Raw genomic sequence first — 22,737 nt, 5'->3', positions numbered from 1 at the left:
CAAAATTAGAGTTGGGGGGGAGAGACAGACAGACAGACAGACAGAGACAGATACAGAGAGATATAGACAGACAGGCAGACAGAGACAGATACAGAGAGATATAGACAGACAGAAAGACAGAGAAAGACAGAAACAGAAAAAGAGACAGAAAGACAGAAAGAGAAAGAAAGAGAGAGAACAGGAAGGAGCTGGGTTCAAGTCCAGAAGTTGATGGGTACTGACTCTATAACCCTGCATTTTTGATCTACATATTTAAGGAGGAACAATCCTCAAATAAAATTACTATTCTTTCTATGGATAAGACCATATATTTGGAATATAAATGGATCAATGAATGAAAATTATAACACTCAAAGTGCTATGCAAACTTTAAATGTCTATTATTACTAAAATTCTTTTTATAATGCAAAACTAAATAACAAATAACAGAAAAACTGAAGGACTTTCAGAGGTCACCAACAAATCCCGTTTTCCCTTCTGCTTCCTGAAGTCTGGATTTTCCCTCAAATGCACAGAGATTGCACGCTAATATGTATTCATGCTAACACAGAACACCTAAATATGGATATCAGAACATGTGTACGCTATACATTTTATAACAAATATTATCCATGAATTTTTGGCAATAATTAGATGAAGGGAAACAAGAGGTATTAGCTTGGTGCTTCTAAAGACTCCTTTGCTTTCCTGTTCATTTTTTCCTTTCATGCCTGCTTATCGAAACGATTTTAATAGTAACTGATGTTTATACACCAATCTAAAGTCAGCGAAGTGCATATCACTTGAAAATCATTTCCATCTCACCAATGAGATGATGTAAGACAGAGAAAGGTCAATGACTTCCAAGGATCATACAGCTATTTTGTCTAAAGCAGGTTTTGAATCCGGGTCTTCTCACTTCAAAGTTTGTCACTGTTCCACCTGACCATTCAACCCACTCAGTTCCTGAAGCATCTGTGGATGTGTGTGAGCAGGTATAAACACACACATGTATGCACACAGACACACACATGCAATCCACATTTGTGTTGGAAAGCTACACTTAGGCTTACTTCAAACCAATCATAGGGTTCAAGGAAAAACACGTTGTTAAGCTTCAAATGACTAATTACTTGGAACGTATCTTTCTAGCTTTTTTACCTGGTGCTCCAGCACATGTTCAAAATTTCAATGCATTAAATGTTGACCTCGCATCTATTACAGGACAAGGCCCTGTGATGTGATGAACCACAGGAATCATAGACATAGATCTAATGGTATCTATAGGGGTCATGTGATCCAGCCCCCTCATTTTCCACATGAGGATACTGAGGCACAAAGATAAAATGACTTGATTCAGGCCCCACGGGAAGTATGAAAAAGCCACCAGCCCCAAACTGTCCATTCCTACCGAGAGTACCAAGATCTGAACTAGCAGTAACAAGTAAAGAAAATTGCTTTTAAATAGATGTCCAGACTGTGTTTCTCTTACAATTTGGGGACTCTTGATAGCTTCCTCAAGAGGATCTCAGTGTAAGGGAATAAGAAGCTTTGTCCAAGCCTGTAAGAAGGGAGACATTGCTCAGCATGAAAGGTAACAGATTAGTGATGGTAATAGCATAAATCTGCTGCTAATCCTTGACCAGGGAAATGCCAGGGGAAACTTAGCCCAAACCAGGCCCCTGGGTGCTTCTATTTCTTTGCTGGCCCACAGAGCTGCCATTTAATTTCTCACCTCTCTGTGGTGACAACCCAGTATAATCCCTGTGGTTTTTGTTTTATGTGCAACCTGGTTGTTTGGGACCAGACCCTAAGCCTGTATATCGAACCTCCTCCTACATATAAGCAGAGATCCCCGAGACAGATGTTTTTTGAAACTATATAAGGAAGATGTGAATTTAGACTAGGTCTTCAGCGACTTGTCACAACCACCGGTTTAACTCAATTATAAATGCAATAGAAAGGTCTGGAGTCAAAAGAACTGGCTTTGCTATTTAATCTTTGGGTGATCCTGGGAAGATGGCATTACCTCATCAAGCCTTAGTTTCCTCATCAGTTAAATAAGGTCACAATAAATGACCCATAAAGTCTTTTCTACTTCAATATTGATAAAGAGCTCGGGACACTGGGCACAAAGTTTAGATCGGTACGAGCCTATCCAGTTGGCTACCTGAAAGCAAGTTTGCATTTGGGAAAGAAAACACGTGCTTATATAAAGGGAGCCAAAGTTTGGAAACAAATTAACTGGTTCTATGGTTAGTACTATATAATGGTTAAAGAAGGAAGACTTAGAACAAGGAAAGGTACAGAGGGAGTAAGTTACAGTCATGGCAGCCCAGCCCACATATTCATAGAGGAAGCAAATGATCCAAAACCGTTTGATGGAATCACAGCCATGTCTGAAGAGGAGGGGAATAGAATCAGGCTCAACAAGGGGATTGGAGTCTGATTGTTTAAGATTCCAATGAGGAATATCGATTTTATTAAGACGACAGGGAATCAGCAAAGGATTTTTGATGAGGAAAAGAAAGATGAGGAAGATAACATTAGCAGCTCTGCGAATAAAAAGCATAGAATGGAGATAGAGAGACCAAGGCATTACAAAGGGACCAGACCAGCAGAGTGGGAATGGGAGAGAGGGGCAAAAGGTTTTATGCAAGGAGAACCGGTCAGACATGGCAAGGGATTGGACAAAGTGGTCGAGGGACAGTGATGAGTCAAAGAGAGCACCAGTGTTTTAAGGGAAGTTGAAGAGGAAATGGTGCTGCCACCAAGAGGAGCAGGGAAGAGAACAAGATGGGTTGGTTGAAGGCAGAGGAGATGGCGTGTTCAAAAGCAATTTTCACTTGAGACATGTTTTAATTATTTTTTTTAATCTAGATCTACAAGAAATCTAATATTAAAAAAAGCCAGAATAAGCCTTTTGAACAACTATTACCTCATTGAAGAACCTTGTTTGCGATAGTTTATCTCTGAATGAGAAGGTAACAATGGCATTATTCTTAAAAATATTGAAATGCTGTAGTAAAGATGTTAAAAGTGATATTATAATATCTACCATGTATATAGTGGGCTTAGTATGTGGCAGACACTGTGCTAAGCACTTAACAATTATTATCTCATTTGATCCTCACAACAACTGTGGGAGGAATGAGCTATTATAATTACAGATAAGGAAACTGATGCAGATATAGGTTAAGTGACTTGCCCAGGGTTGTACAGGGCTACACAGGGCTAGATTTGATCTCAGGTCTTCTTCATTCAAGGCTCAGCACTGTGCTGCCTAATTATGTCATAATAATTTAAGTTCTATATGAAGTAACAAAAGCAAATAGATTATTTTTGGAAAGACAAGAAACTGTAAATCATTCAACACTCCAAATGACATGGATGACAATTCAAATATATTCATTTTTTTAATTTGACCCAGCATGGAACTATAGATTTGATTTAACTAATGTCAAGCTTCCAAGTCTCCCCATTACATGGAGGCTTACTGAATAGTACCCTCATAACTTTCTACCTACCACATACTCTTCTATACAGAGACATCAGTCTCCTTGCTGTACCCTGAATGAGATGCTCCCATCTCCAGACGTCAGGCATTTGCTCTGGCTGGGTCCCTTGCCTGGAACTCTCCCCTTTCTCATTTTCAGCCCCAGTTTCCCCAACTTTCTTAAAGCCCAAGCTAAAATCCCACTTCCTACGGGAAGCCTTGTCCAATTGTCCTTTAATTAAAATGCCTTCCCTCTGTTAATTATCTCCTATATGTCCTACCTTTCACTTGTTTGTACAAAGTTATTAGCATTCTATCTCCTCCATTAGATTGTGAGCTCTTTGAGGGTCGGGACTTTGTTTTGCTTTTCTTTGGATCCCAGAGTTGAGCACAGTACCTGGCACATAGTAGGTGTTTGATAGATGTTTACTGACTTACTAATGAAGGTGGCCATTTTTACACAACGTATAATTAATAATAATAATGCTTTGAGAGTTGCAAAGTGCTTTGCAGATATTATGGGGTAGGGAATAATAACAGGATCTAGCAGATGAGTAAAATGGGGCAGATAAATCTTGTCCAAGATCACACAGCTAGTAAGTATTGGAAGCAGGACTGGCCTCAGGTTCTGCAGACTCCAGGTCCAGAACTCTACCTACTGTTGTACCTAGATATTTCAATAAAAGAATGAGAGGCACATGTATTATCAGAGGCAACTGGGTGGCAAGTGGTTAGATCACTAGACCCACAGTAAAGAAGACACGAGTTCAAATCTGCCCTCAGTTACTTGCTAGTTTTGAGACCCTGGGCAAGTCACCTAAACTCTGTCTGCCTCAGTTTCCTTATCTGTAAAATGGGAATAAAACCAGCCACTACCTTCCGGGGATGCTCTGTTAATAAAATGAGGCAATATCTATGAAGTGTTCTTCGAGCCTTATGGCAGAATATGAAGGCTAGTTAGTATCATGATGGTGACACTCATTCTCCAGTGATCAAGGCAAATTCTATTTGCCATGAAGTGAATTGCTTTCTGCTGCTTTCTTCAATGTTTTGATGATGCTTAGCACCATGTCTGGCACAAGCCAGATGCTTTGGAAATGCTAGCTGAGTGGCTGACAAGATTTGCAGAAGCCAGATCTGCCGATGAGAGCTGGGAGACTGAATCTGGAGAAGAATGCATTTGCGCCTGACACCCTGAAATTCAATCTTCACCTTTAAAATGAAGATAATGCCACCCACCTGAACCCCAAAACGTTGAGTAGACCAAAAAAATTTAAACCGAAATAAAAATGAAGTAAAATAAAGTAAATTGTTATCCAAAAGATCCATGTCCTTCTGACCACACTGAAATGACTCATTTCAAATTCAAAATTTAATCTTCCAAGAGCATCAAAGACTGATCTTTAAGCTAAAACTGGGCCCTTGAGTATCTCTAATAGATGAGCTAAAACCCTTCATACATGGAGTGCTATTGGATGGGGAAAGGTAAGCAAGTTGAGGGACCACACTGGTTCCTGTCATCACCCCCTAAATCCAGCTTTTCTAAATCCATGGCATTTGATGACAACTTGCATTGGGAGGGCCTCTCCCCTCCCCATTTATCAGTATCTACTTCGAGAACAATAAGAAAAGCTCCTTCCATCACAATGTAAAACAGATTTTGAAAACCACCGAGGCTATGAGATACTTAATGATCTCAATATGTAGCTTGTAAGCAATTCAATTCTAGACTTTGTGCAGTCAGCCTGAGATGAAAGCAAATGAAAACATTGATTATAAAAACATAATCACTTAAAGGGGAAAAGAAGTCTTATTAAAAGCAAAGGTTTGTACATGCTGTATTTGGTAATGATGTTATAACTTGGGCCTGGCTCACTCTCATAGGCTATAATTTTACTATATTCTGCATGTTCACACATTTCTCGGTTTTTTCCCCCACCTCCACTTCGAACGTGAGACTGCTATTTACAAATTAGTAAGTAGCAAGTCCAATCGAAGTGAATAAATTCTTTTCAATTAACGTGAATTTACCATAAACAAACCAAAATCCTTGCCTAATTTTCCTCGGGTTAAGATTCAGCAATGTGCCCGTTGTTTTCATGTAAATAAACCAACAGCTTTGCGAGCTTTTCTCCTCTTTTTCAATGAAATGCATTCTCTTTTCCCAATGAAAACCTCGGGTATAAGACACCTGGGAATGTGGCCAAATTCACAGGCAGCACAGCTGAAGGGTGCTAGCATTTCACAGGGTCCTCTCACACAGTATTTAGTTTGCCTTCCTAGCATTCTAAAAATAGCCAATTACACAGACTACATCCATCTCATGCTCAAGAGCTCGGCATAAGGCTGGCCCACGGCTCTCGGCGGTACCTAAGACACCCTTGATGGAATAAGTCAGCATATTGCAAAAGTTTGTAAAATTCCAACCGTTTGGATTCTGACTTTGTACAAATGTTCCAGCCATTTTGGGGGAGGGAAGAGGGAGAGAGGATTGGCAAACCCCCACAACTCTCTTCAAGTACAGGGCTTCAAACATGAATGGCAGGCTGTCTCTAATGATTTTTAAATATGTTTTTAATCTGTGGTAGCCACAAGGCTGAACAATGGACGACGGCTATCTAGAAGGTAGGTTATTAAATGTTGTATCAAGAAACAAATGACGCTTTTCTTGTGACTGTTGATATTGTGGAACACATGCTTGCTTAATTATGGGGCTGAACATTTTTCAAAGCTTTCTTTCTTGAAACAGGATCACGGGAATCATTGAGGGGACACCGTCCTACCTCAATCCACGTTTCATATAATTTCTGTTCTTGTTTCCTCTTTGCTTTTCTAAATCTAGTCAAATTGTTTTACTATATTTGGGGCATTATTTAGAAATTAAAGGGCCTTTTTTAGGAAGAACAGAAAAACAACATAAGGAAGGACAAAGTGTGCAGTTACAGACTGTTCCTCTCAGGTCCTTGTGAATAAAACATTGAGCATTGAAATTGAAAGCTAAAACAACAACAACAACAACAACAACAGAAAGACAACAAAAAAAAAAAACAGAAAGACACCTTGAAAGTGGCACCGGTTAAGATTATCACTGGGCCACATGCCATGTGGAATGCTGGGGCATTTCTCAAAAAGGGGCCATTTTGTGGTCAGGAACAAGCAACAACTATAAAAAAAGTATTTAAGGATGAGGCGGGGAAAGCCACTGAATCCTAAGTTCCCAAAGACGGAAGACTGTTCTGTGAAAACCCTGGTAAAGTCTGTCTGTCCTTTATACTGCAGCAGCATGCATACCATCTGCAAGCAGGAAAATGGGGCTCACCAGGAACTGGGTCAAACAGGGGTGGCTTGTGGGCACAGGTGGGCCCTCCCTGCCATGAGTGTTATTAGCCCCTCACCTCCATTTGGTGGGTACCAGTTGCTGGTTACACCTGCATCCAGCCAACTTTAATTTACAAAGGCAAATGAGTTATACTCTTAAAGGCATAGTCGCCTTGGCTCTACCCCACCCCCCCCCCAAAAAAGGAAGAAAAAAATATATACTAGGGCCCATAAGTTCCGGCTGTTATACTTAAGGAAATGCTTCTCACTTAGTAGTTCTTCTTTGTGCTTTAAAATTATTTTGTTTCTTTTTCTCACTTTCTAACACACGTGTGCACAGACATACAAACAAGCTTCGCACTCTATCCCCAGCCTTAAAGTGATAGCCTTGAAATACTTTTTTTTTAATTAGACTACCCAAAGTATTGTTTACTTCCTAAAGCTTAATAGAGATGGCCCCAAAGTTAGCTGAGGGCTCACCAGAAAACCACAATACTTTGTAAATCTTCTTGTGGGACTAATTCACTTTTTAAAGAGGGCACATGGATTTAGGAGAACCTGAGAGAAGTCAGCTATCGTCTTTAAAAGACTGACAAAGTTAACTAAGCTTCAGTGCTGTTAAAATGAAGGAAAACCACAGTCAACGAACCAAAAGTCAGCCCTTTCCACAATGCAACAAATTCCATGTAACACCCCAATATTTCATGTCAAATTGGGCTATTTATGCTGTCCTTAAAAATGCCCATTTTCAAACACGACACCTGACCTAGGCACCTGACGCCATCTTTATCTACCAACGGATTGCAGCATAAATCTTTGGAGAATCTGGTGCTCACAGAAGATGCTACTTGAAACCTGGGCCCTCCAGAGGAGAGAGTTAGAAATCAAAATTCATTATAGTTAAAAAATGGAGAAAAAACTATGCTAAGAAAACTCAGGGACGATTTTTGGAACATTAAAACAAAATTCCAGTGACTAAGATCTCAGTACTTAACAAGATTTATGGAGTTTCAATAGGAAAAACAAAAAAAGTTTGTGCCTCTCCTAAAACTACCCATGCATGAGGTGAGAACTTTGCTAGGCATTCCCTTTTGTGCAGGATGGTTTAGCCTTGAGATTAGCCTCTGTCCTTATAATATTATGAACTTGAACATGTAACAAAATTACAAATACCTCAATATAGAAAGCTGTAATAATCTATCCATATTTTCCTTAATCTGTAGGAAGTAAAATCTATGATTCTCTAACTACTCTCCCAACTACAGAAAAAGCACCTGGATCACTTAAATGTAAAATATATATTCATTTTCCCTTGGGCTAAGCTCTCCATATGTATATAGGCTATGTACCCATGATTCCTCAAACACATACATAAAACACACCTATGGACATAGCCACATGTTTGCTATTATTATATACACACACAGGAGTTCATATGATAGATTCTGTTTATACATGTGTCTTTTCCTAAATGAAATATAAATTACACCTAGGATTTTTATTCTGTGTAATAATGAGAGGTTCCAGGACTGATGGAGGTATGCACAATATCCTAAGTCAGGCAGGGCTCTATTTTCAATCCTAGCCTTTGCTTCCCCACAGAATAGACAACAAACAGAAAATCAGCAATAAAACCACCCCTCGTGTCTAAACTGCTAAACAAGGACTGTTGTCATTCTGAGACCGGCTGGTTTCTCTTTGTTTTTCTTTCCTTTACTCAGTTAAACCTTACCCTTAAAATAAGAGAATATTTACTCACTTTCAATGAATCAAAGCAGGCGATTACTCGTCCATTTTCAACTTGGCAGCTTTTCGATGGATGTGCAAATTTACATTCCGTGTCGGCTCGAGAGCAAGTGCCCCGTTGGAACTCTCTGCACACTTCCAGTGTGAGCCATTTGGTGTCCCGAATTGGTGTGACACTAACAGCCATGTTTGGATTTTACAGGTAGTTAATTTTTTTTCAGTGAAACAAACGAACAAAATCAAACTGAACCCCCCCAAAAAATAAAGCCAAACTGTTAAGACTGGAAATGATGAAAATGTCACCTCTTGAAATGCTCTGTCCCCAAATCCCTGATCTTTAAAGGTACATGGAAAATAGTCTTGTCAATATCAAGGAAAAGAGATCCCACTAGAAATTCACAGCATGAAACTGTTCATCGAAAGAGGTTTGGGACTTAAAGAGAAATGCTAGGATCACAAGTATATCAATGTTTCAACGTGGGGCCTGGAACTATCCTGGTGCTCTCAATAACCCATTCTTAGTGCCAATTTGGAGCCCAAAACACAAGCATGAAAACGTGGCAGACCCTCCGACACAGAATTTCCAAGCTGCTTTCAGCAAATTGTCTGAAAGGTAATCTCCTCACAGCTGAATTTGCAATTGGGTTCTGTGGTGCAATTGGTATTGATTAGTTTGGCATAGACAGATGCAGCAGCTTTAGAGCAACAATGGAGAAATTATTTTTGTTTGTTTGTTTGTTTGTTTGTTTTTCCTCCTTGATTTTTCTGGCAGAAGATAATCTTACTTTTTTTCCAGCAAACTTTTCCCACTCTCTCTCTCTCTCTCTCTCTCTCTCTCTCTCTCTCTCTCTCTCTCTCTCTCTCTCTCTCTCAATCTCTCTCTTTCTACTAAAGCAGCCTAAGGCAATGCCAGATACTTAGAGGCTTTCTCTTGATTCTAAGTAGAAATGGGGGTGTCTGGGCTAGAGGCGGAGGGTGGAGGGTGGAGGTGATGTCGTCGCAGTCTAGCTGGCAGCAAGCAAGGCAAAAGCAGAGCGGTCCAAGCAGCAGAGACGTCAGGAAAGGCACTTCTTAGTACCAACCTGTAGAAAAAAGAGATAGGTTACCATTTACCAAGTAGCACTTCACCGATGTCCCACAGTCTCACCACCTTGCCGTGTGACCCTAGACTAGCCAACATTCTCGTCTGTCTCCTCCTTCCACGCAGAATACTTACGGTGCTGCCCATTGCAGCCAGCCATCGTAGATTTATTAAAAAAGGGGCTGCTTCCCTTTGCGAAGCAATGCATGATAGGGGGAGAACCAATCACAGATAGGGTTGCAGCAATATTCTGGGCAGAAAGCCAATAGTGTGGGTTGTCTTATGAAAGGTCGCGCCTGTCAGACGTTCATTACTATGCTCTAAGCACAGAAAATGTCCATCAGATGGGACTTATTCCACGGCAAGAGGACGAGCATGTGGGTTTTGAATTTACCCAACATGCAGTTAGTGGATTAAACCATGTTAGTTTTCCAAGCAGCTCCCACATAAGCACACCAGCGCCTGGAAATCTCGGAGGCAAAGGCAAGCTCTCAGCCCGCGGCTCACTTTCCAGATGCCTTCCCCCTCCTCAGCTCTGCTCTGCTCTGCTGGGCTCTGGGCAGGCTCCCGGGAGCCAGCCTGCTGGACTGACACGTGAATCCAAGAGGAAAGGGGGTGTTTACGAATGGTACATTCTCCCGACCTATCCAATTCACTTCCTTCCAAACCATAAGTAAGACGTCCAGCCGTTCTCTCCCTGCCGCTCTCGGCTATACTGGAGAACGATTCCATTCAGCCCGCAGACACTTTGTCAATATATCACAGGCGGGCCAAAGAGGAACAAAAGCACCCTTTAGGCCAGCATTTTCTCCAGCAAAAGCTGAGGTCATGTGGGGAAAAGGAGAATTGCAGCGTTGTCAGGACGTCTGGCAAAACATAAGTCATCCTCAAGGGAGAAAGCGATTCCATCACGGAAGCATCAAATATTAAGGAGGGAATTGGATTTGGACGACAGGACATACCTCAGAGGGACACTTCTGAGTAAGGGGCAGGAATGCTGCCAGCGGCTGCCAATTGATAACTCGGCAGGTTTGGGTTGCTCCTGAGAATTGCATGTCCCTTACAACAGGTAAATCATCAACTGCTCTCCTGAAATGTGCTGTCTGTGAATAGGCAAGTCTGTTTCATTTTTGGTTTTCACATTCAAATAAGCGCAGGATCTCATGGTTGAGAAAGACTTCCAAAACGAACTGGTCCAACCCAAATCTGAACAAGATATCCTTTAAACAAGCCAACAAGCATTCATTAAATGCCTGTTGTGTACAATGCTAAAGCCAAGCCTAACTAACCCTAACCCTAATGCTAGACTACCCTTGAGATGGGCTCATCCAACCTTCTCCTTCCTTCCCTCTCTCTCTCTCTCTGTCCCCCCAATAAGGGTTAAGTGACTTGACCAGCATCACACAGCTAGTAAGTGTCAACTGTCTGAGCCTGGATTTGAACTCAAGTCCTCCTGAATCCAGGGCCACTGCTTTATCCACTCAGCCACCTGTAGCTGTCCCCCAACCTTCTCTTTTAGGGGAAGAAACCCATTCCCTTCTAAAATGGCCAATGGAAAGCACTCATTGTTAGTCTGTTTTCCTTCCCATTTGGGAGAGCTCCAGCAGCTATGAAGTTTTCCTTATGTTGAAACTCAAATGGCATCTTGGCTACTTTGGAACTTTGCCAACAAAAGGAAAGAAACTGTAATTCTGAAAATTTAGCAGACCACCATGACCTTCAACAAATATAACATGTGAAATTTCTTTAGAGTTAGTAGTTCCTTTGGCAAATGTTATATCAGCAAATATTTATCAAACAAGCTATACAGCACAAGACCATAATATAAGAATGAAACAAGAAATACTCCCGGATTTGATGAACATTCAAAATACTAATGGAGATTAGGAACCACATATAAGTATGATATAAGGCAGAATATGAAAATGATAAAGGGTGGGAAAAGGAATACCCAGAAAATGTGCTATAAAGAATGCATAGATGAAGAGAAATATTTGCCATCTATTTGTGACTTTTACCAGGCTGATCTCAAGATGTTCCAATTTGCTCACCACAGCAACACTCAAAACCATCAACTAAATTCCATTTTGTGTGGAAAGAGAACACCCAAACCTGTGAAATGACAGGTCTCTGATGCAGGGGATTATGGATGCAAATAATGATGTTATTTCCTGGTTTGTTATTTTGTTTTGTTTTGACCAAAGGATCTATCACACCTAGAACACATTGCTTTCTCCTTGGAATGTTTCAGATCTTCCTCATCCTTCAAAGCTCAGCTTTAAGGCTTAGACAAATGAGCCACTTGTTATATCCAAAACCTACCATTTATTACTTGTGGTACTTTTGCCACAAACTTTCAAAGGCCACTGAAAAGCATAGAGCTAAGCTTCACAAAAACCAAACAAACAAACAAACAAAAAAAAATTGAGTCTTTGGTCTCATTCCCATCCTATACCCACTGCCCCCTCCCAATCCTCAGGAAACCTTAGTTGACCAGATTCCTTTTTTTTTTTCCAGTAAAGGCTTCCTTCATCTACAACAACCTCCTGCAACTGAATGAGGTCCTTATCAACCCCTGAAACTATTCTAAAGGATTTATTCTAGAAATGATTTGCCCCCCTCACTCCCTATACTTCTATATATCCCTTCCCCAATAAAATCGAAAATCCTTGAGGAGAAAGGCTATGGCATTTAGAAAAAAACACCCCAAAACTCTTTGCATGGTCAACCAGTTAATCAACAACCATTTATCAAGAATTTATGTGCCAAACACTGCGCTAAACAATGGCCTTAGGAAGACATTAAATTGTTTCGATGACTTGAATGATTTTATAAAATAATCACATGCCAACCTAAACAAACTCATTGTTATATTGATTGGGAACTATCATGGCGGCCAAGTTGTATTTCTGAAACAAAAAGAAAGATCTGGATATAAGAGGCCACCAGGAAAATGTCAAGCCTATTCCCAAACACCATTATTATAAAAAATTGCAGTATCTTTATTTATGTGACTGGAATAGCACACCCAAAGAAGGAACATTTATTATTTAGAATTCATAAACATGTAGTGCTTTAGACATTCTATGAACACGGTTCTGTCTGGAAGAACTGCAAGGTAACTTAGAGGCTTTGAGGAAATCAATATAAATCACAAATTCACATATTGATGATACAACTGTAGAAGAAAGTCTACCAATTTTGAATATACATTGATTGATTGATAATTCTGCTTTTTAAAAGCCAAAGAGGGAAGTTTTGAAGCTTCAAAATCCTGAAGGAGAACTTGGGAAACTGGGAGGTTAGGTGATTTCTCCGTTGTCATGCAGCTAAGGTTGTGTCAGAAGGAAGACTTGGACTTTCCTGAGAGGAAAGTCAGGCCTTTACTGGCTCTGCCCTGTGGCTTCTAAAATTGGGTTCTAAACAAATCAAAGTCAGCTGCACGTAATCCTGCTTGGCTACTAAGGGGCTAACAGCAGTTCTTTTGCCATAACCTTCAAAGACAACTGAAAGGGATGGATCACAGCTTCACAACCCATTGGCCGAGTTCTGCTGCCAAGAAGTTCTCTTTGAAAGTGGGCATCCATCTCTCTCTCTTTCTCTCTCCACTGCTTAGAGCTAGATAAGGCCAAAATGTCATTTAATTCAGTCCCTCATTTTACAAAGTTCAGCACAGAGACAGTTACTGGCTCACCTGATGACTATGAAAATGACACCATTTCCGTATAGAGATGGCATTATAAATTATGAAAAAGGGAATAAACATTTATGTAGTGCTTACTATATACCGAGCACTAGGATAAGCACTCTACAAATATCATTTCAGTTGATCCTCACAAATGATCATACAAAGGAGGTGCAATTATCATGTCCATTTTAAAGTTGAGAACAGTGGGGCAATCAGAAGTAAATGGACTTACCCAGGGTCACACCCCCAGTAAGTATGTGAGGATGGATTTGAACTAAGGTTTTTCCAACTCCAGGCCTGGAATTCTTTCTCTTGTACCACCTCACTACCTAAAGGTGAAGGGGTCTGGCTCTGACACGACTGAGTTTATGCTTACCCTCTTTAGTTGGTTTTCTACCTTATCTCTGATACCAAATTATTTATATATGATTTACTGCCTCCTCCAAAAGCTAAAAGATGGAGAGAACATTCTTAATGCTTGTAATTGTGGCATAGTTGGGTAACAGTTAACTGAAATTTCACAGTACAGATATAGCCCAGAAATGTCATTAACTGTTTCCATGAAAACATGGAGTTTGATCAAATGATATATGAGGCATTTAGTTCAATAAGAATAATGTTATAAATTCAAAACCCATTTCTAGGCCACCAAAATTGAGATGATCAAACTTAAAATAGAAAGGGAAGAAATAGGAGATGAAATACATTTCTACTTGGCTGGAAAATGTCTTGACTTTTTTTGGCGGGCTGCTGAGGGGGAGATGAAAAGAGAGAAAGCCCCCCCAACCCCCGGGGACAAGCCCCAAACTGTTTTCTGATTCATTGACCTTGGGACTCTCCACCAATTAGAGGCCAGAGAAAGTCCCCAAGATCAAAGTGAAAATATACCAATCCCAGCAAATACTGGTTCCCTGGAAATTTGATCTGACATATCAATTTTGATCAAACATAGATTTAGTCAATATTAGATGACTCATGTCCATAAGTCAGTCAACTATGCCATCAATTCAAGTCAGTCATGTAAATGTCAAAAAAGGTGAGTACGACAAGGCTACACACACACACACACACACACACACACACACACGCGCGCACGCACGCACACACACACATGCACACACAGAATTTTTTTTCCCTACGCAGACTCAATCTAAGTATGTTGATGTGTTCATTGTCCAGGTTATAGAAATATTCACAATAAATGCTTGAGCTAAAGAAATGTACTGTTTTTAAAAAGAGTGATTGAATTAATTCCGTCTTCTGCTTGAGAAATACTCTATTTTTAAAAAATAACAGTTGAGACAGAAACATGTGCACATAAAAATGCACCTTGATAAACTATTTCAGTGCTAGAACTGAAATCGAACTCCACAGCTTTAGTATGACATGAGCTTTTCCCTAAATTCCCAAAGGCAATGATGGTAGGGGGGCAAGATCCAGCAAGTCCTAGCAAGCTGAAAAGGCTTTATGCATGGGCATGACAACAAACTATCCATCATCTAAGGACCAGACTATCTAAAGTGAGGGAGGTTCCGGCCTAGAAATATTTGATGCCTACATTTTTTATAAAGGGGGAAGAGAATCACAGAAAATCATGAAGAATAAGACAAAAAAGGATAGGGAAAATCACATCAGTTGAGGGGGGTGCCCATTCACACCCCCAAAAATCACAGCCCTTTTAAGGTAATAAAAAGAACAAATACCATAGTGGGGGAAGGGGGCACTGACCAATTTTATATTGAATAACACAGTTCTTTAAGAATTTTTAAAACTATAGTCCCCCACTTCCCCCCACAAAGCTTTTTAATACCTGTCCCCACTGGAGAAATAAGCAATTGAATTCCACACACTGAAAGTACAAAGCACAAGTGGCCCAATCCCGTGCTTTATAACAAACCATCACCCACAGATTTGAAAAAAAAAAAAAGTCTCTGCCACAAGGATCAATAATCACTTTATTCCTGAGCAGCAACAGGAGCTAAGTAATGTCTATGGATGTCACTGACCAATCATTAATGAGGGAAAGGAAGGAAATGAAGAAGCAGATGGAGAGATGGGAAAGACAACGGAACAGTGAGAGACAGAAGAGAAGCAAGGCCACTGTGGGTGTGTATGGGGAAAGATATCTAACTATTATCTGAGATGCCATTGGGTGAGGACTACAGCCTGCCCTCCTACTCCAAATGGATAATCCAATAAAACATTGAGATAAGCTTGAATTTTAAAAAAATAGCAACAACCCACTTTGAGTGACATGATAAGTATTCATGAATGAAATTAAATGTCTTGATAACATGCAAATCAACAAATAAATAACAGTGGTTTTTTTTTTCCTCTTAAGATGAAACATGACAATGTATCTATTTGGGAATCCACCCTGGATACAATTCTACTCAACCAATATTTCTTTAGTGCCTATTGTATGCAAAGCCCTATGGGTATCATTCTGGGTGAATATAAGATATTCCCCAGAAGCACATTGGCTTGGGTTTAATGTCTTATTGTGAGTTTGAGTAAATCAGTCCTTTTGATATCACTGTTCTAAAAAACAAACTCCCTTCACAGAACTCTGCCTCCTCCAAATTATTTTGTATTTACTGTGTAGTGGACAGAGAGCCAGGAAATCCCATGTTCAGGTAGGTCTAAACTCTGACATGCTTCCTGTGAGACCCTGGGTAAGCACCATGGCTTTTCATCGCCCTGCAGAGAAGGTGCATCTTCCTCTACCCCTGAAATCATAGATCCAGTTTCTTTCCCTTTCCTAGCACCCTCCTCCCCTTGGTGTCATCACCCGTTTTCTCATCCTTTCCTCCATTTTCAGGGCAAGAGAAACCTCCATTTTTTTTTTTTTTTGCAGGAGCTAATTCATTTGTCTACTTTCAGCACCTCTTTTCCAGAAGCTCATTCTGACAGGGGTCCTCATACATGATCTTTTCCATTTCCATTGGCTCTTGACCATTTGATTACAGACATGCTCAGATCGCATCAGTCCTATTCTTAACCAAACCTTTTTGTTGCACTTCTAGTCCACTCAGATGATATCTCGTCTCCCCCCTCCCCTAAGCCTTCTCTCACCTGCTCCCTGGAAGCAAAGCTGTCTAGTTAGCCACATCCTCCTCCACCCCCACTAGGTCACTTCCCTTCTCTGATATGGATATTCCTGGTGGGGAGAAGAAAACAATGAATCAAATGATTCCTCTGTCCTCTTCTTACTACCCCTTGGTTCAATGAAAGGCACTTAGGGTACCCTAACAGGGAATGAGACATGTAGACATCTAACCTATTGGAAAAAGTAGATTAGACTATGAAAGTACCTAAGAAATATCAAACCTATTAAAATTTGTGCTAAAATAAAAGGTCACAGGAAAGAAAGATCCTTTCTGCTGGGAGAATTCTCAGGATGTTCTCCAGGAATATAACAAGATAGTGCAAAAGTTTCAGGCAGGCCTAAGCTTATTGATGAGGTAGTAGAATTTATTTCCCCTACTATTATAGTATTGTCATGTTGTTTAGTTAAGTATGCTGACCTCAAGGCAGCAGATTCAACCTTTTAATTAGCCAGTTGCTCCCATGGCAAAATGACTTTCTGAAGGGCAGGGGGAAGGCCCACTCCCCTCCCTAATATCAAAACAAACAAAGCCACCTGTACCCACATGTCCACCCCTGACAAATTCATCGTTTTAGCAGGATAAGAGTACCTGATGTTCCATCTTTGTCTCCTTTCTAATTGGGCTTGTGACTATGGCTCTACAATTTAACAAAGTTTCTGCCAGAAACCACAAATGCATAAATCTGTGTTAGTAAATTGGGCACTTATAGATGCTCTAGTGACTCCTCTCCCCACCCCCCAACACCAATGTCTCATTTAGTGTCTTGAAACAATGATTCCCTAATTGAGAAGGGAATCCAGGTCCAGAAAGGTTCACTGCAGTTTTCAGAAGTACTCTGCTCACTCTCAGTTTGCAGAAGAGCACATTATTAACATCATTAACTACCTAGCATGTTACTCTGGCATGGTTCAGATCTAAAGTTCACCGGAAGATCGATTGAGAAGGGAATGAGCCCTTAGCAGTCCTGCACTTGGGTTTATGGATGGATTTCAGGGAGTCTATGAACTTGAAAAGGGCAAAAACTATATCTTAATCTCAATGGAATGGGTTTCCTTTGTCATCTACTGTAAAACTGATTTTATTCATCTAGAAATATCTCATCTAAAGACAATGACCACAAAAACAGAGCTAGGTCTCTGAGGATTTTCTAGTCTCCAACTTCTCATGTTCAAAAAACCTTTTGATAAGAATTGGGGTGTCAAAGCCCCCTTTGGAAATCTGGTGAAGTCTCGAAGCCCCTGCTGAGAATTGCACATTCAAATCAGTAAAGAAAATGTTCTATTTCATTTGGAAGTTAGTGAAAATAAAAATTGAATTTTTTCCCATACTAGTTCCTGGGACCCTTAAAGATCCCAGGTTAAGAATCTCTACCCTACTGTATCCTAAAAAGGTCAAAGAAAAAGGAAAAGGATCTACTTGTACAAAATATCTATATTATTTCTTTTTGTGGTGCTAAAGACAGAAATTTAGGAAAGACCCAGCCATTGGGGAATGCCTGAACACATTGTGGCATATGATTGTGATGGAATACTATTGTGCTGTAAGAAATGAACTCCAAGATAGTTTCAGAAAGACCTTGAAAAACTTCTATTAACTCATGCAAAGTAAAGCAAGCAGAACCAGAAGAACATAGTACACAATAATAACCATATTGTAAGGATGATCAACTATGAAAGACTTAGCTAGTCTGATCAAGACAATTCCCAAGGACCTTTGGATGAACAATAATCTCCGCCTCCAGAGAGAGAACTGACACCCTCTGAATACAAATGGAAGCTTATTTTAAAAAACATTTTCATTCTATTTTTCTTTGATTTTGTGTGTGTTTTCTTTTGCAACATGGCCAATATGGAGACATTTTGCATGACCTCACAGGTAGAATCGATCTCCAATCACTTACCTTCTCGAGGAGAGGGGAGAGAGGGAGAGAATTTGAAACCAAAAAAAAAAAAAGATCACCAAACATTTTTACATTGGTAAATACTTAACAAAATAAGTAAAAATATTTTTTAAATCTCCTACCTAATCCAACTTCCACATTCTACAGATTTGGAAACTATGGTCTATTAAACAACTTGGCCAGAGTCAAATGATAGGTATGAAAGTGTTATAATCATTCCCATTTAACAGAAAAAGAAACTGAGGCCAACAATGAAGTAACTGGCCCAGTGCCACAGAGCTAATAAGTATCTAAGGCTAGATTTGAACCCAGGTCTTCCTGACTCCAGATGAAGTGGTATCCTGCTTCTATCCACTATGCCACACCCACTATATGTTATAAATAACATATTCAGAACGTGATAATAATCTATGAGGTGCAAGTGTTTCATGAGGCAGTACCGTACAGGAGTTATAAACACCAAAAAGAGGAAAGCATTGGTGATAGGATCAAATTAGCAATATAACACCATACTAGACCATTCTCTCCAAATCTTCCTCCTTTTATCAATTTGATAGACCATCTACTAGACAACAAACCTTGTCCTATCCAGTATCCATAGCAATGAATAGATGTTGGGTGTAGAATGCTATATATTTATGACCAAGAATTATAGCCACAGATGACTGTGTTGCTTATCTAATCACCAGTTGATAAACTGGTGAGACGGCTAAATGGTGCAATGGAGAGAGCCCAAGTCAGGAAGACCTGAGTTCAAATCCAGCTTTAGACATGGTGTGAGCCTTGGTGAGTCATGTAACATGTTTGCTTCAGTTTCATAATTGAAAAAGGGATAATAAACATAGTCACCTCTCAGCATTGTTCAGAAAAAAGAAAATATTTATAAAGCACTTTGCAAACCTGAAAGTGCTCTATAAATAATGACTATTATCACTGATTGTACCCACACACCTATCTTCTCCCATGAAAAGCAGAAACTTTCTCCATAGATGGATTGAAAATAAATATTGTAGTTATTGCCAGTAATTAGGCCCAAATAAAAAGTGGAACTGGTTTCAAGGCTCATAAAGAATTACTCTGTGGGCTAAGTTTTCGAATATGTTAGCATCAATCAATTAATCAATAGATATTGATTAGGGACCTTCTATGTTCCATTGATTGTGCTAAGCACTGACAATCCAAATACAGAAAAGTGAACAAGCCCTAATTCCAGGGAGCTCACATTCTACTGGGGAAGAAGGCAAGGACTTGTTGGGTTATAAGCAGAATTGGAACAAGTACCAAATAGCTCACTACAAGGTAGTTTATAAGGAGGAGTGCTAGCACTTGGGAGGATCAAGGGAAGCTTCATGTAGACCAGGGGTTCTTAACCTGGACCTGAAAACTTTTATTTTAAAATTTTATTATTGTATTCAGTTGGTATCCTTTGTAATCCTTTGTGTTTTATTTAATGCATAAAACACCACCAGATTGCTAAAGAAGTCCTTTAAACAAGGAGAAGTTTTTTAAGGAAGAAGGATTCTGTAAGGCAGAGGGTGAGGAGGGAGAATTTTACAGCCATAGAGGGATGGTGACTGCAAAGAAATGGGGAGTGAAGTATCTAGTGGGAAGAACAGAAAGGTCAATTGGCCTGGACCACAGTGTGCTGAAGGAATAGCAATAATGTGCATTTGGAAAGGAAAGGAAAGACTTTAAAACTAAATGGGGAGAGGGAGGGGTTGGTTTTATCCTAGAGGCAATGGGAAGCATTGGAAAGACAGGGTCATTAAACTAGGGCTTCTCAAACATTTAGGTCTCAGGACCCCTTTATACTCTTAAAATATACTGAGGGCCCCAAATAAGTTTTGTATATGTGGGATGCATCAATGAATATTTACTGTATTAGAAATTTAAAAAATAAAATATAAAATATTTATTCATTCATTTAAAAAGTTAATAAACCCACTTTATATTAATTCAAATGACGTTTTAGTAAGAATATCTTTTCTTTAAAAGTAGAGAGAAAACTGGCATTGTTTAAAATATTTTGCAATGTCTCCAAAAGAAGGGAGCATTTGGATTTATCCTCCATGTCAAAATCAGGGGTAGGATTACATTTTTTTTTCAATTGATAAGTTGACTTTTTTTTTTGAAATGTCCTAATTCAGGATATCGAAGCTCTGGCAATTTAATATCTAAGTTGCTGTTCTGCTGATGGCATATGGAAGAAAAAGATCTGACTAGCTAACACACAAGGCACCAGACATAACAAACTCAGCAGATGCTCTATGATACTTGATTTCTCCTCAGGTTTGTGGGTTGCCAAAACCGAAATCATTCACCCCACCCCCAGTTGCCAACGTACTGTTGATGAATTGATTCATACTTCACTAGTCTGGTTATTAAGAAGCAGACGCGAAATGTCCTCATCCTTGATACTTTTCCAACTGAATAAGAACAGCCAGACCTTGAGCTCATCGTGGATAATTAATAGTAATGATGATGACGATGATCACCAGTATTTAGATAATGCCTTAGAGTTTGTATAGCATTTTACCTGTTATCTCATCTGATCCCCTCAACAATCCTGTAAAATAACAATGTTATGATCCCCATTTTGTAAATGATGACATGAGGTATGGGAGTAGAAGTTACTTGCCCAGGATGACAAAGTTCTCCCGTGCCTGAAACAGCAATCAACTTGAGACCATCCCTCCTCTAAGTTGTCCAGTACTCTGTCTGGCTCTGCCTCTGGCTCCCTTCTACTCTTCAGGATGACCTCTCCATAAAAGTGAAAGTCCAGAGTTCCTAATTTTCCAATACCCAAAATGTGTTTCCAACTCTTCAGAAAGGTGGCCATTGATCTCCATGGATTATTTTGCTTCTTTGCCTCTTTCCTAGTTTGTAGCCCTCAGAGGTCAGATCTCCATCATAGAAGGATCCAGTGAATAACTGATAGGAAAGGTTTGTTAATCCATAGATGGCCTGGATATTCTTGCTCTAATTAATCGCCAAAGGAAAATAACCTGACTTACTCTATAGCTGATCTGCTGAATTACTGGATTTTTTTTTCTACTTTCTTTCAATCAACTGGCTATTTCTCCTCTCTCCAGTCAGGGTCACTAACATTTTAGAAAGCTGCAGCGGCTGAGCCATCATGGTGGAGACAATTATACAGAGGTTAATTAGACAAGCAGATTGTTATGTGCTCACATTCTTGGTAGTAGAAAAAGGCAGACTCAGGGTCATGACAATTTTCAGCAAGAAGAGAAAGTCAACACAATGGGAATCGAGGTTTGGGACAATACTGCACTAATTTAAAGCATAGCAGTGAATGGATGGCGCCCAGGACAAGGGAGCCACCAGTACCTGCAGGATGTGCTGATCAGGGACAGCTAGAGAATCTTGCTCAGTTTGGGGTTTCACATCTTAAGAGAGATATTGAAGAGTAGCTAATATCCATGGCAAAGAAAATGGGGTCAGAAAAGTATCACATATGAAAAATGGATGAAGGATATAGGGAAGTTGAACCAATAGAAAAGGTGTTGCATTTGAAGTCTAAAGACCTCGTGGCCCTGGCAGGTGACCCTGGGCAAATGTCCTCAACATCACCGGACCACAGTTTCTTCATCTTTAAAATGAGAGGGGTTGACTCAATGTCCCATTGTAAAAGACCTACAATGTCTTAACCTCAGTGGCATAAGAAATTGGCAAATTCTTACTTTTCTGGGGGTGGGGGCAGGAGGAGAGTGAAAGAAAAAGAACAAGACTATGATAACTCAAAATCAGTTTATTTTAAGAAATCCCTCGGTACCATTTGATGGAACCAATTTTTAAAAACTTCTGACTATGAAAATTGCCAAAAGACGTGTTATAACATACTACAGGCAATTAAATTATGTATTTGTGTCAGAACAAGGCTTTGAATGCAGATCTTCCTGAATCTGACTCAAGATTCCAATTTCCAAAGTTCCTAGTAGCTGTTCTATACCCCTAGAATACACGCCCTCCTCATCACACCCTCAGAGAATCCCTCTCTTCTGTAAAGACACGGGGCAAACACCAGCTTCTAAATGGGAGCTCATTCCTGCCCCTCCCTCTCAGGCATCTAGTTCCAACCCTCCCTAAATACCCATGTTCATTTCTCTTGGATCGATATCCTTTATAGGGATTCTGCATGAATACCTGCCATCTCTCTCGACAGAACATAAGCTTCTTCAGGTCAGGGATTGTTTTCCTTTTTTTCTTTGTCTACCCAAATCTGTCATACAGTAGGCACTCATGAAAGGCTTATTGATTAAAGAGAGTTCTGCCACTGAATGGGAACTATAAATTCCCTCCTTCTTCTTATATATGAGCATAAAATCATTTGTGCATCTGGATTATTCCAAATCCACTTGTCACCATGTAATAGGTCCCACTATAGCCATAGGCCAAAAA

General features: G+C 39.9%; 1 protein-coding gene across 30 annotated transcripts in view; it reads right to left on the bottom strand.

Annotated features, from left to right (window-relative positions):
- The window catches only part of MBNL1 (muscleblind like splicing regulator 1), a 262,086-nt gene that overhangs the window by 179,918 nt on the left and 59,431 nt on the right, over nucleotides 1-22,737 (bottom strand). For 11 of the 30 annotated variants that reach the window (XM_043994555.1, XM_043994556.1, XM_043994569.1 and 8 more), the window contains exons 1-2: nucleotides 9,646-9,759; nucleotides 8,553-8,715 (exon numbers count right to left, since the gene is read on the bottom strand). The exons of 3 other annotated variants lie outside the window; for them this stretch is intronic. In XM_043994555.1, coding sequence (XP_043850490.1) covers nucleotides 8,553-8,715; nucleotides 9,646-9,719 — 237 coding nt within the window. In that variant the 5' untranslated portion in view covers nucleotides 9,720-9,759. 16 more of the 30 variants (XM_043994568.1, XM_043994581.1, XM_043994570.1 and 13 more) reach the window with 10 other exon arrangements.

This window comes from Dromiciops gliroides, chromosome 3, assembly GCF_019393635.1.
Source record: "Dromiciops gliroides isolate mDroGli1 chromosome 3, mDroGli1.pri, whole genome shotgun sequence".
In the NCBI taxonomy this organism is placed as follows: Eukaryota; Metazoa; Chordata; class Mammalia; order Microbiotheria; family Microbiotheriidae; genus Dromiciops; species Dromiciops gliroides.
The sequence above is the reverse complement of the archived record's forward strand: the minus strand, read 5'-3'. Positions and strand labels throughout refer to the sequence as shown.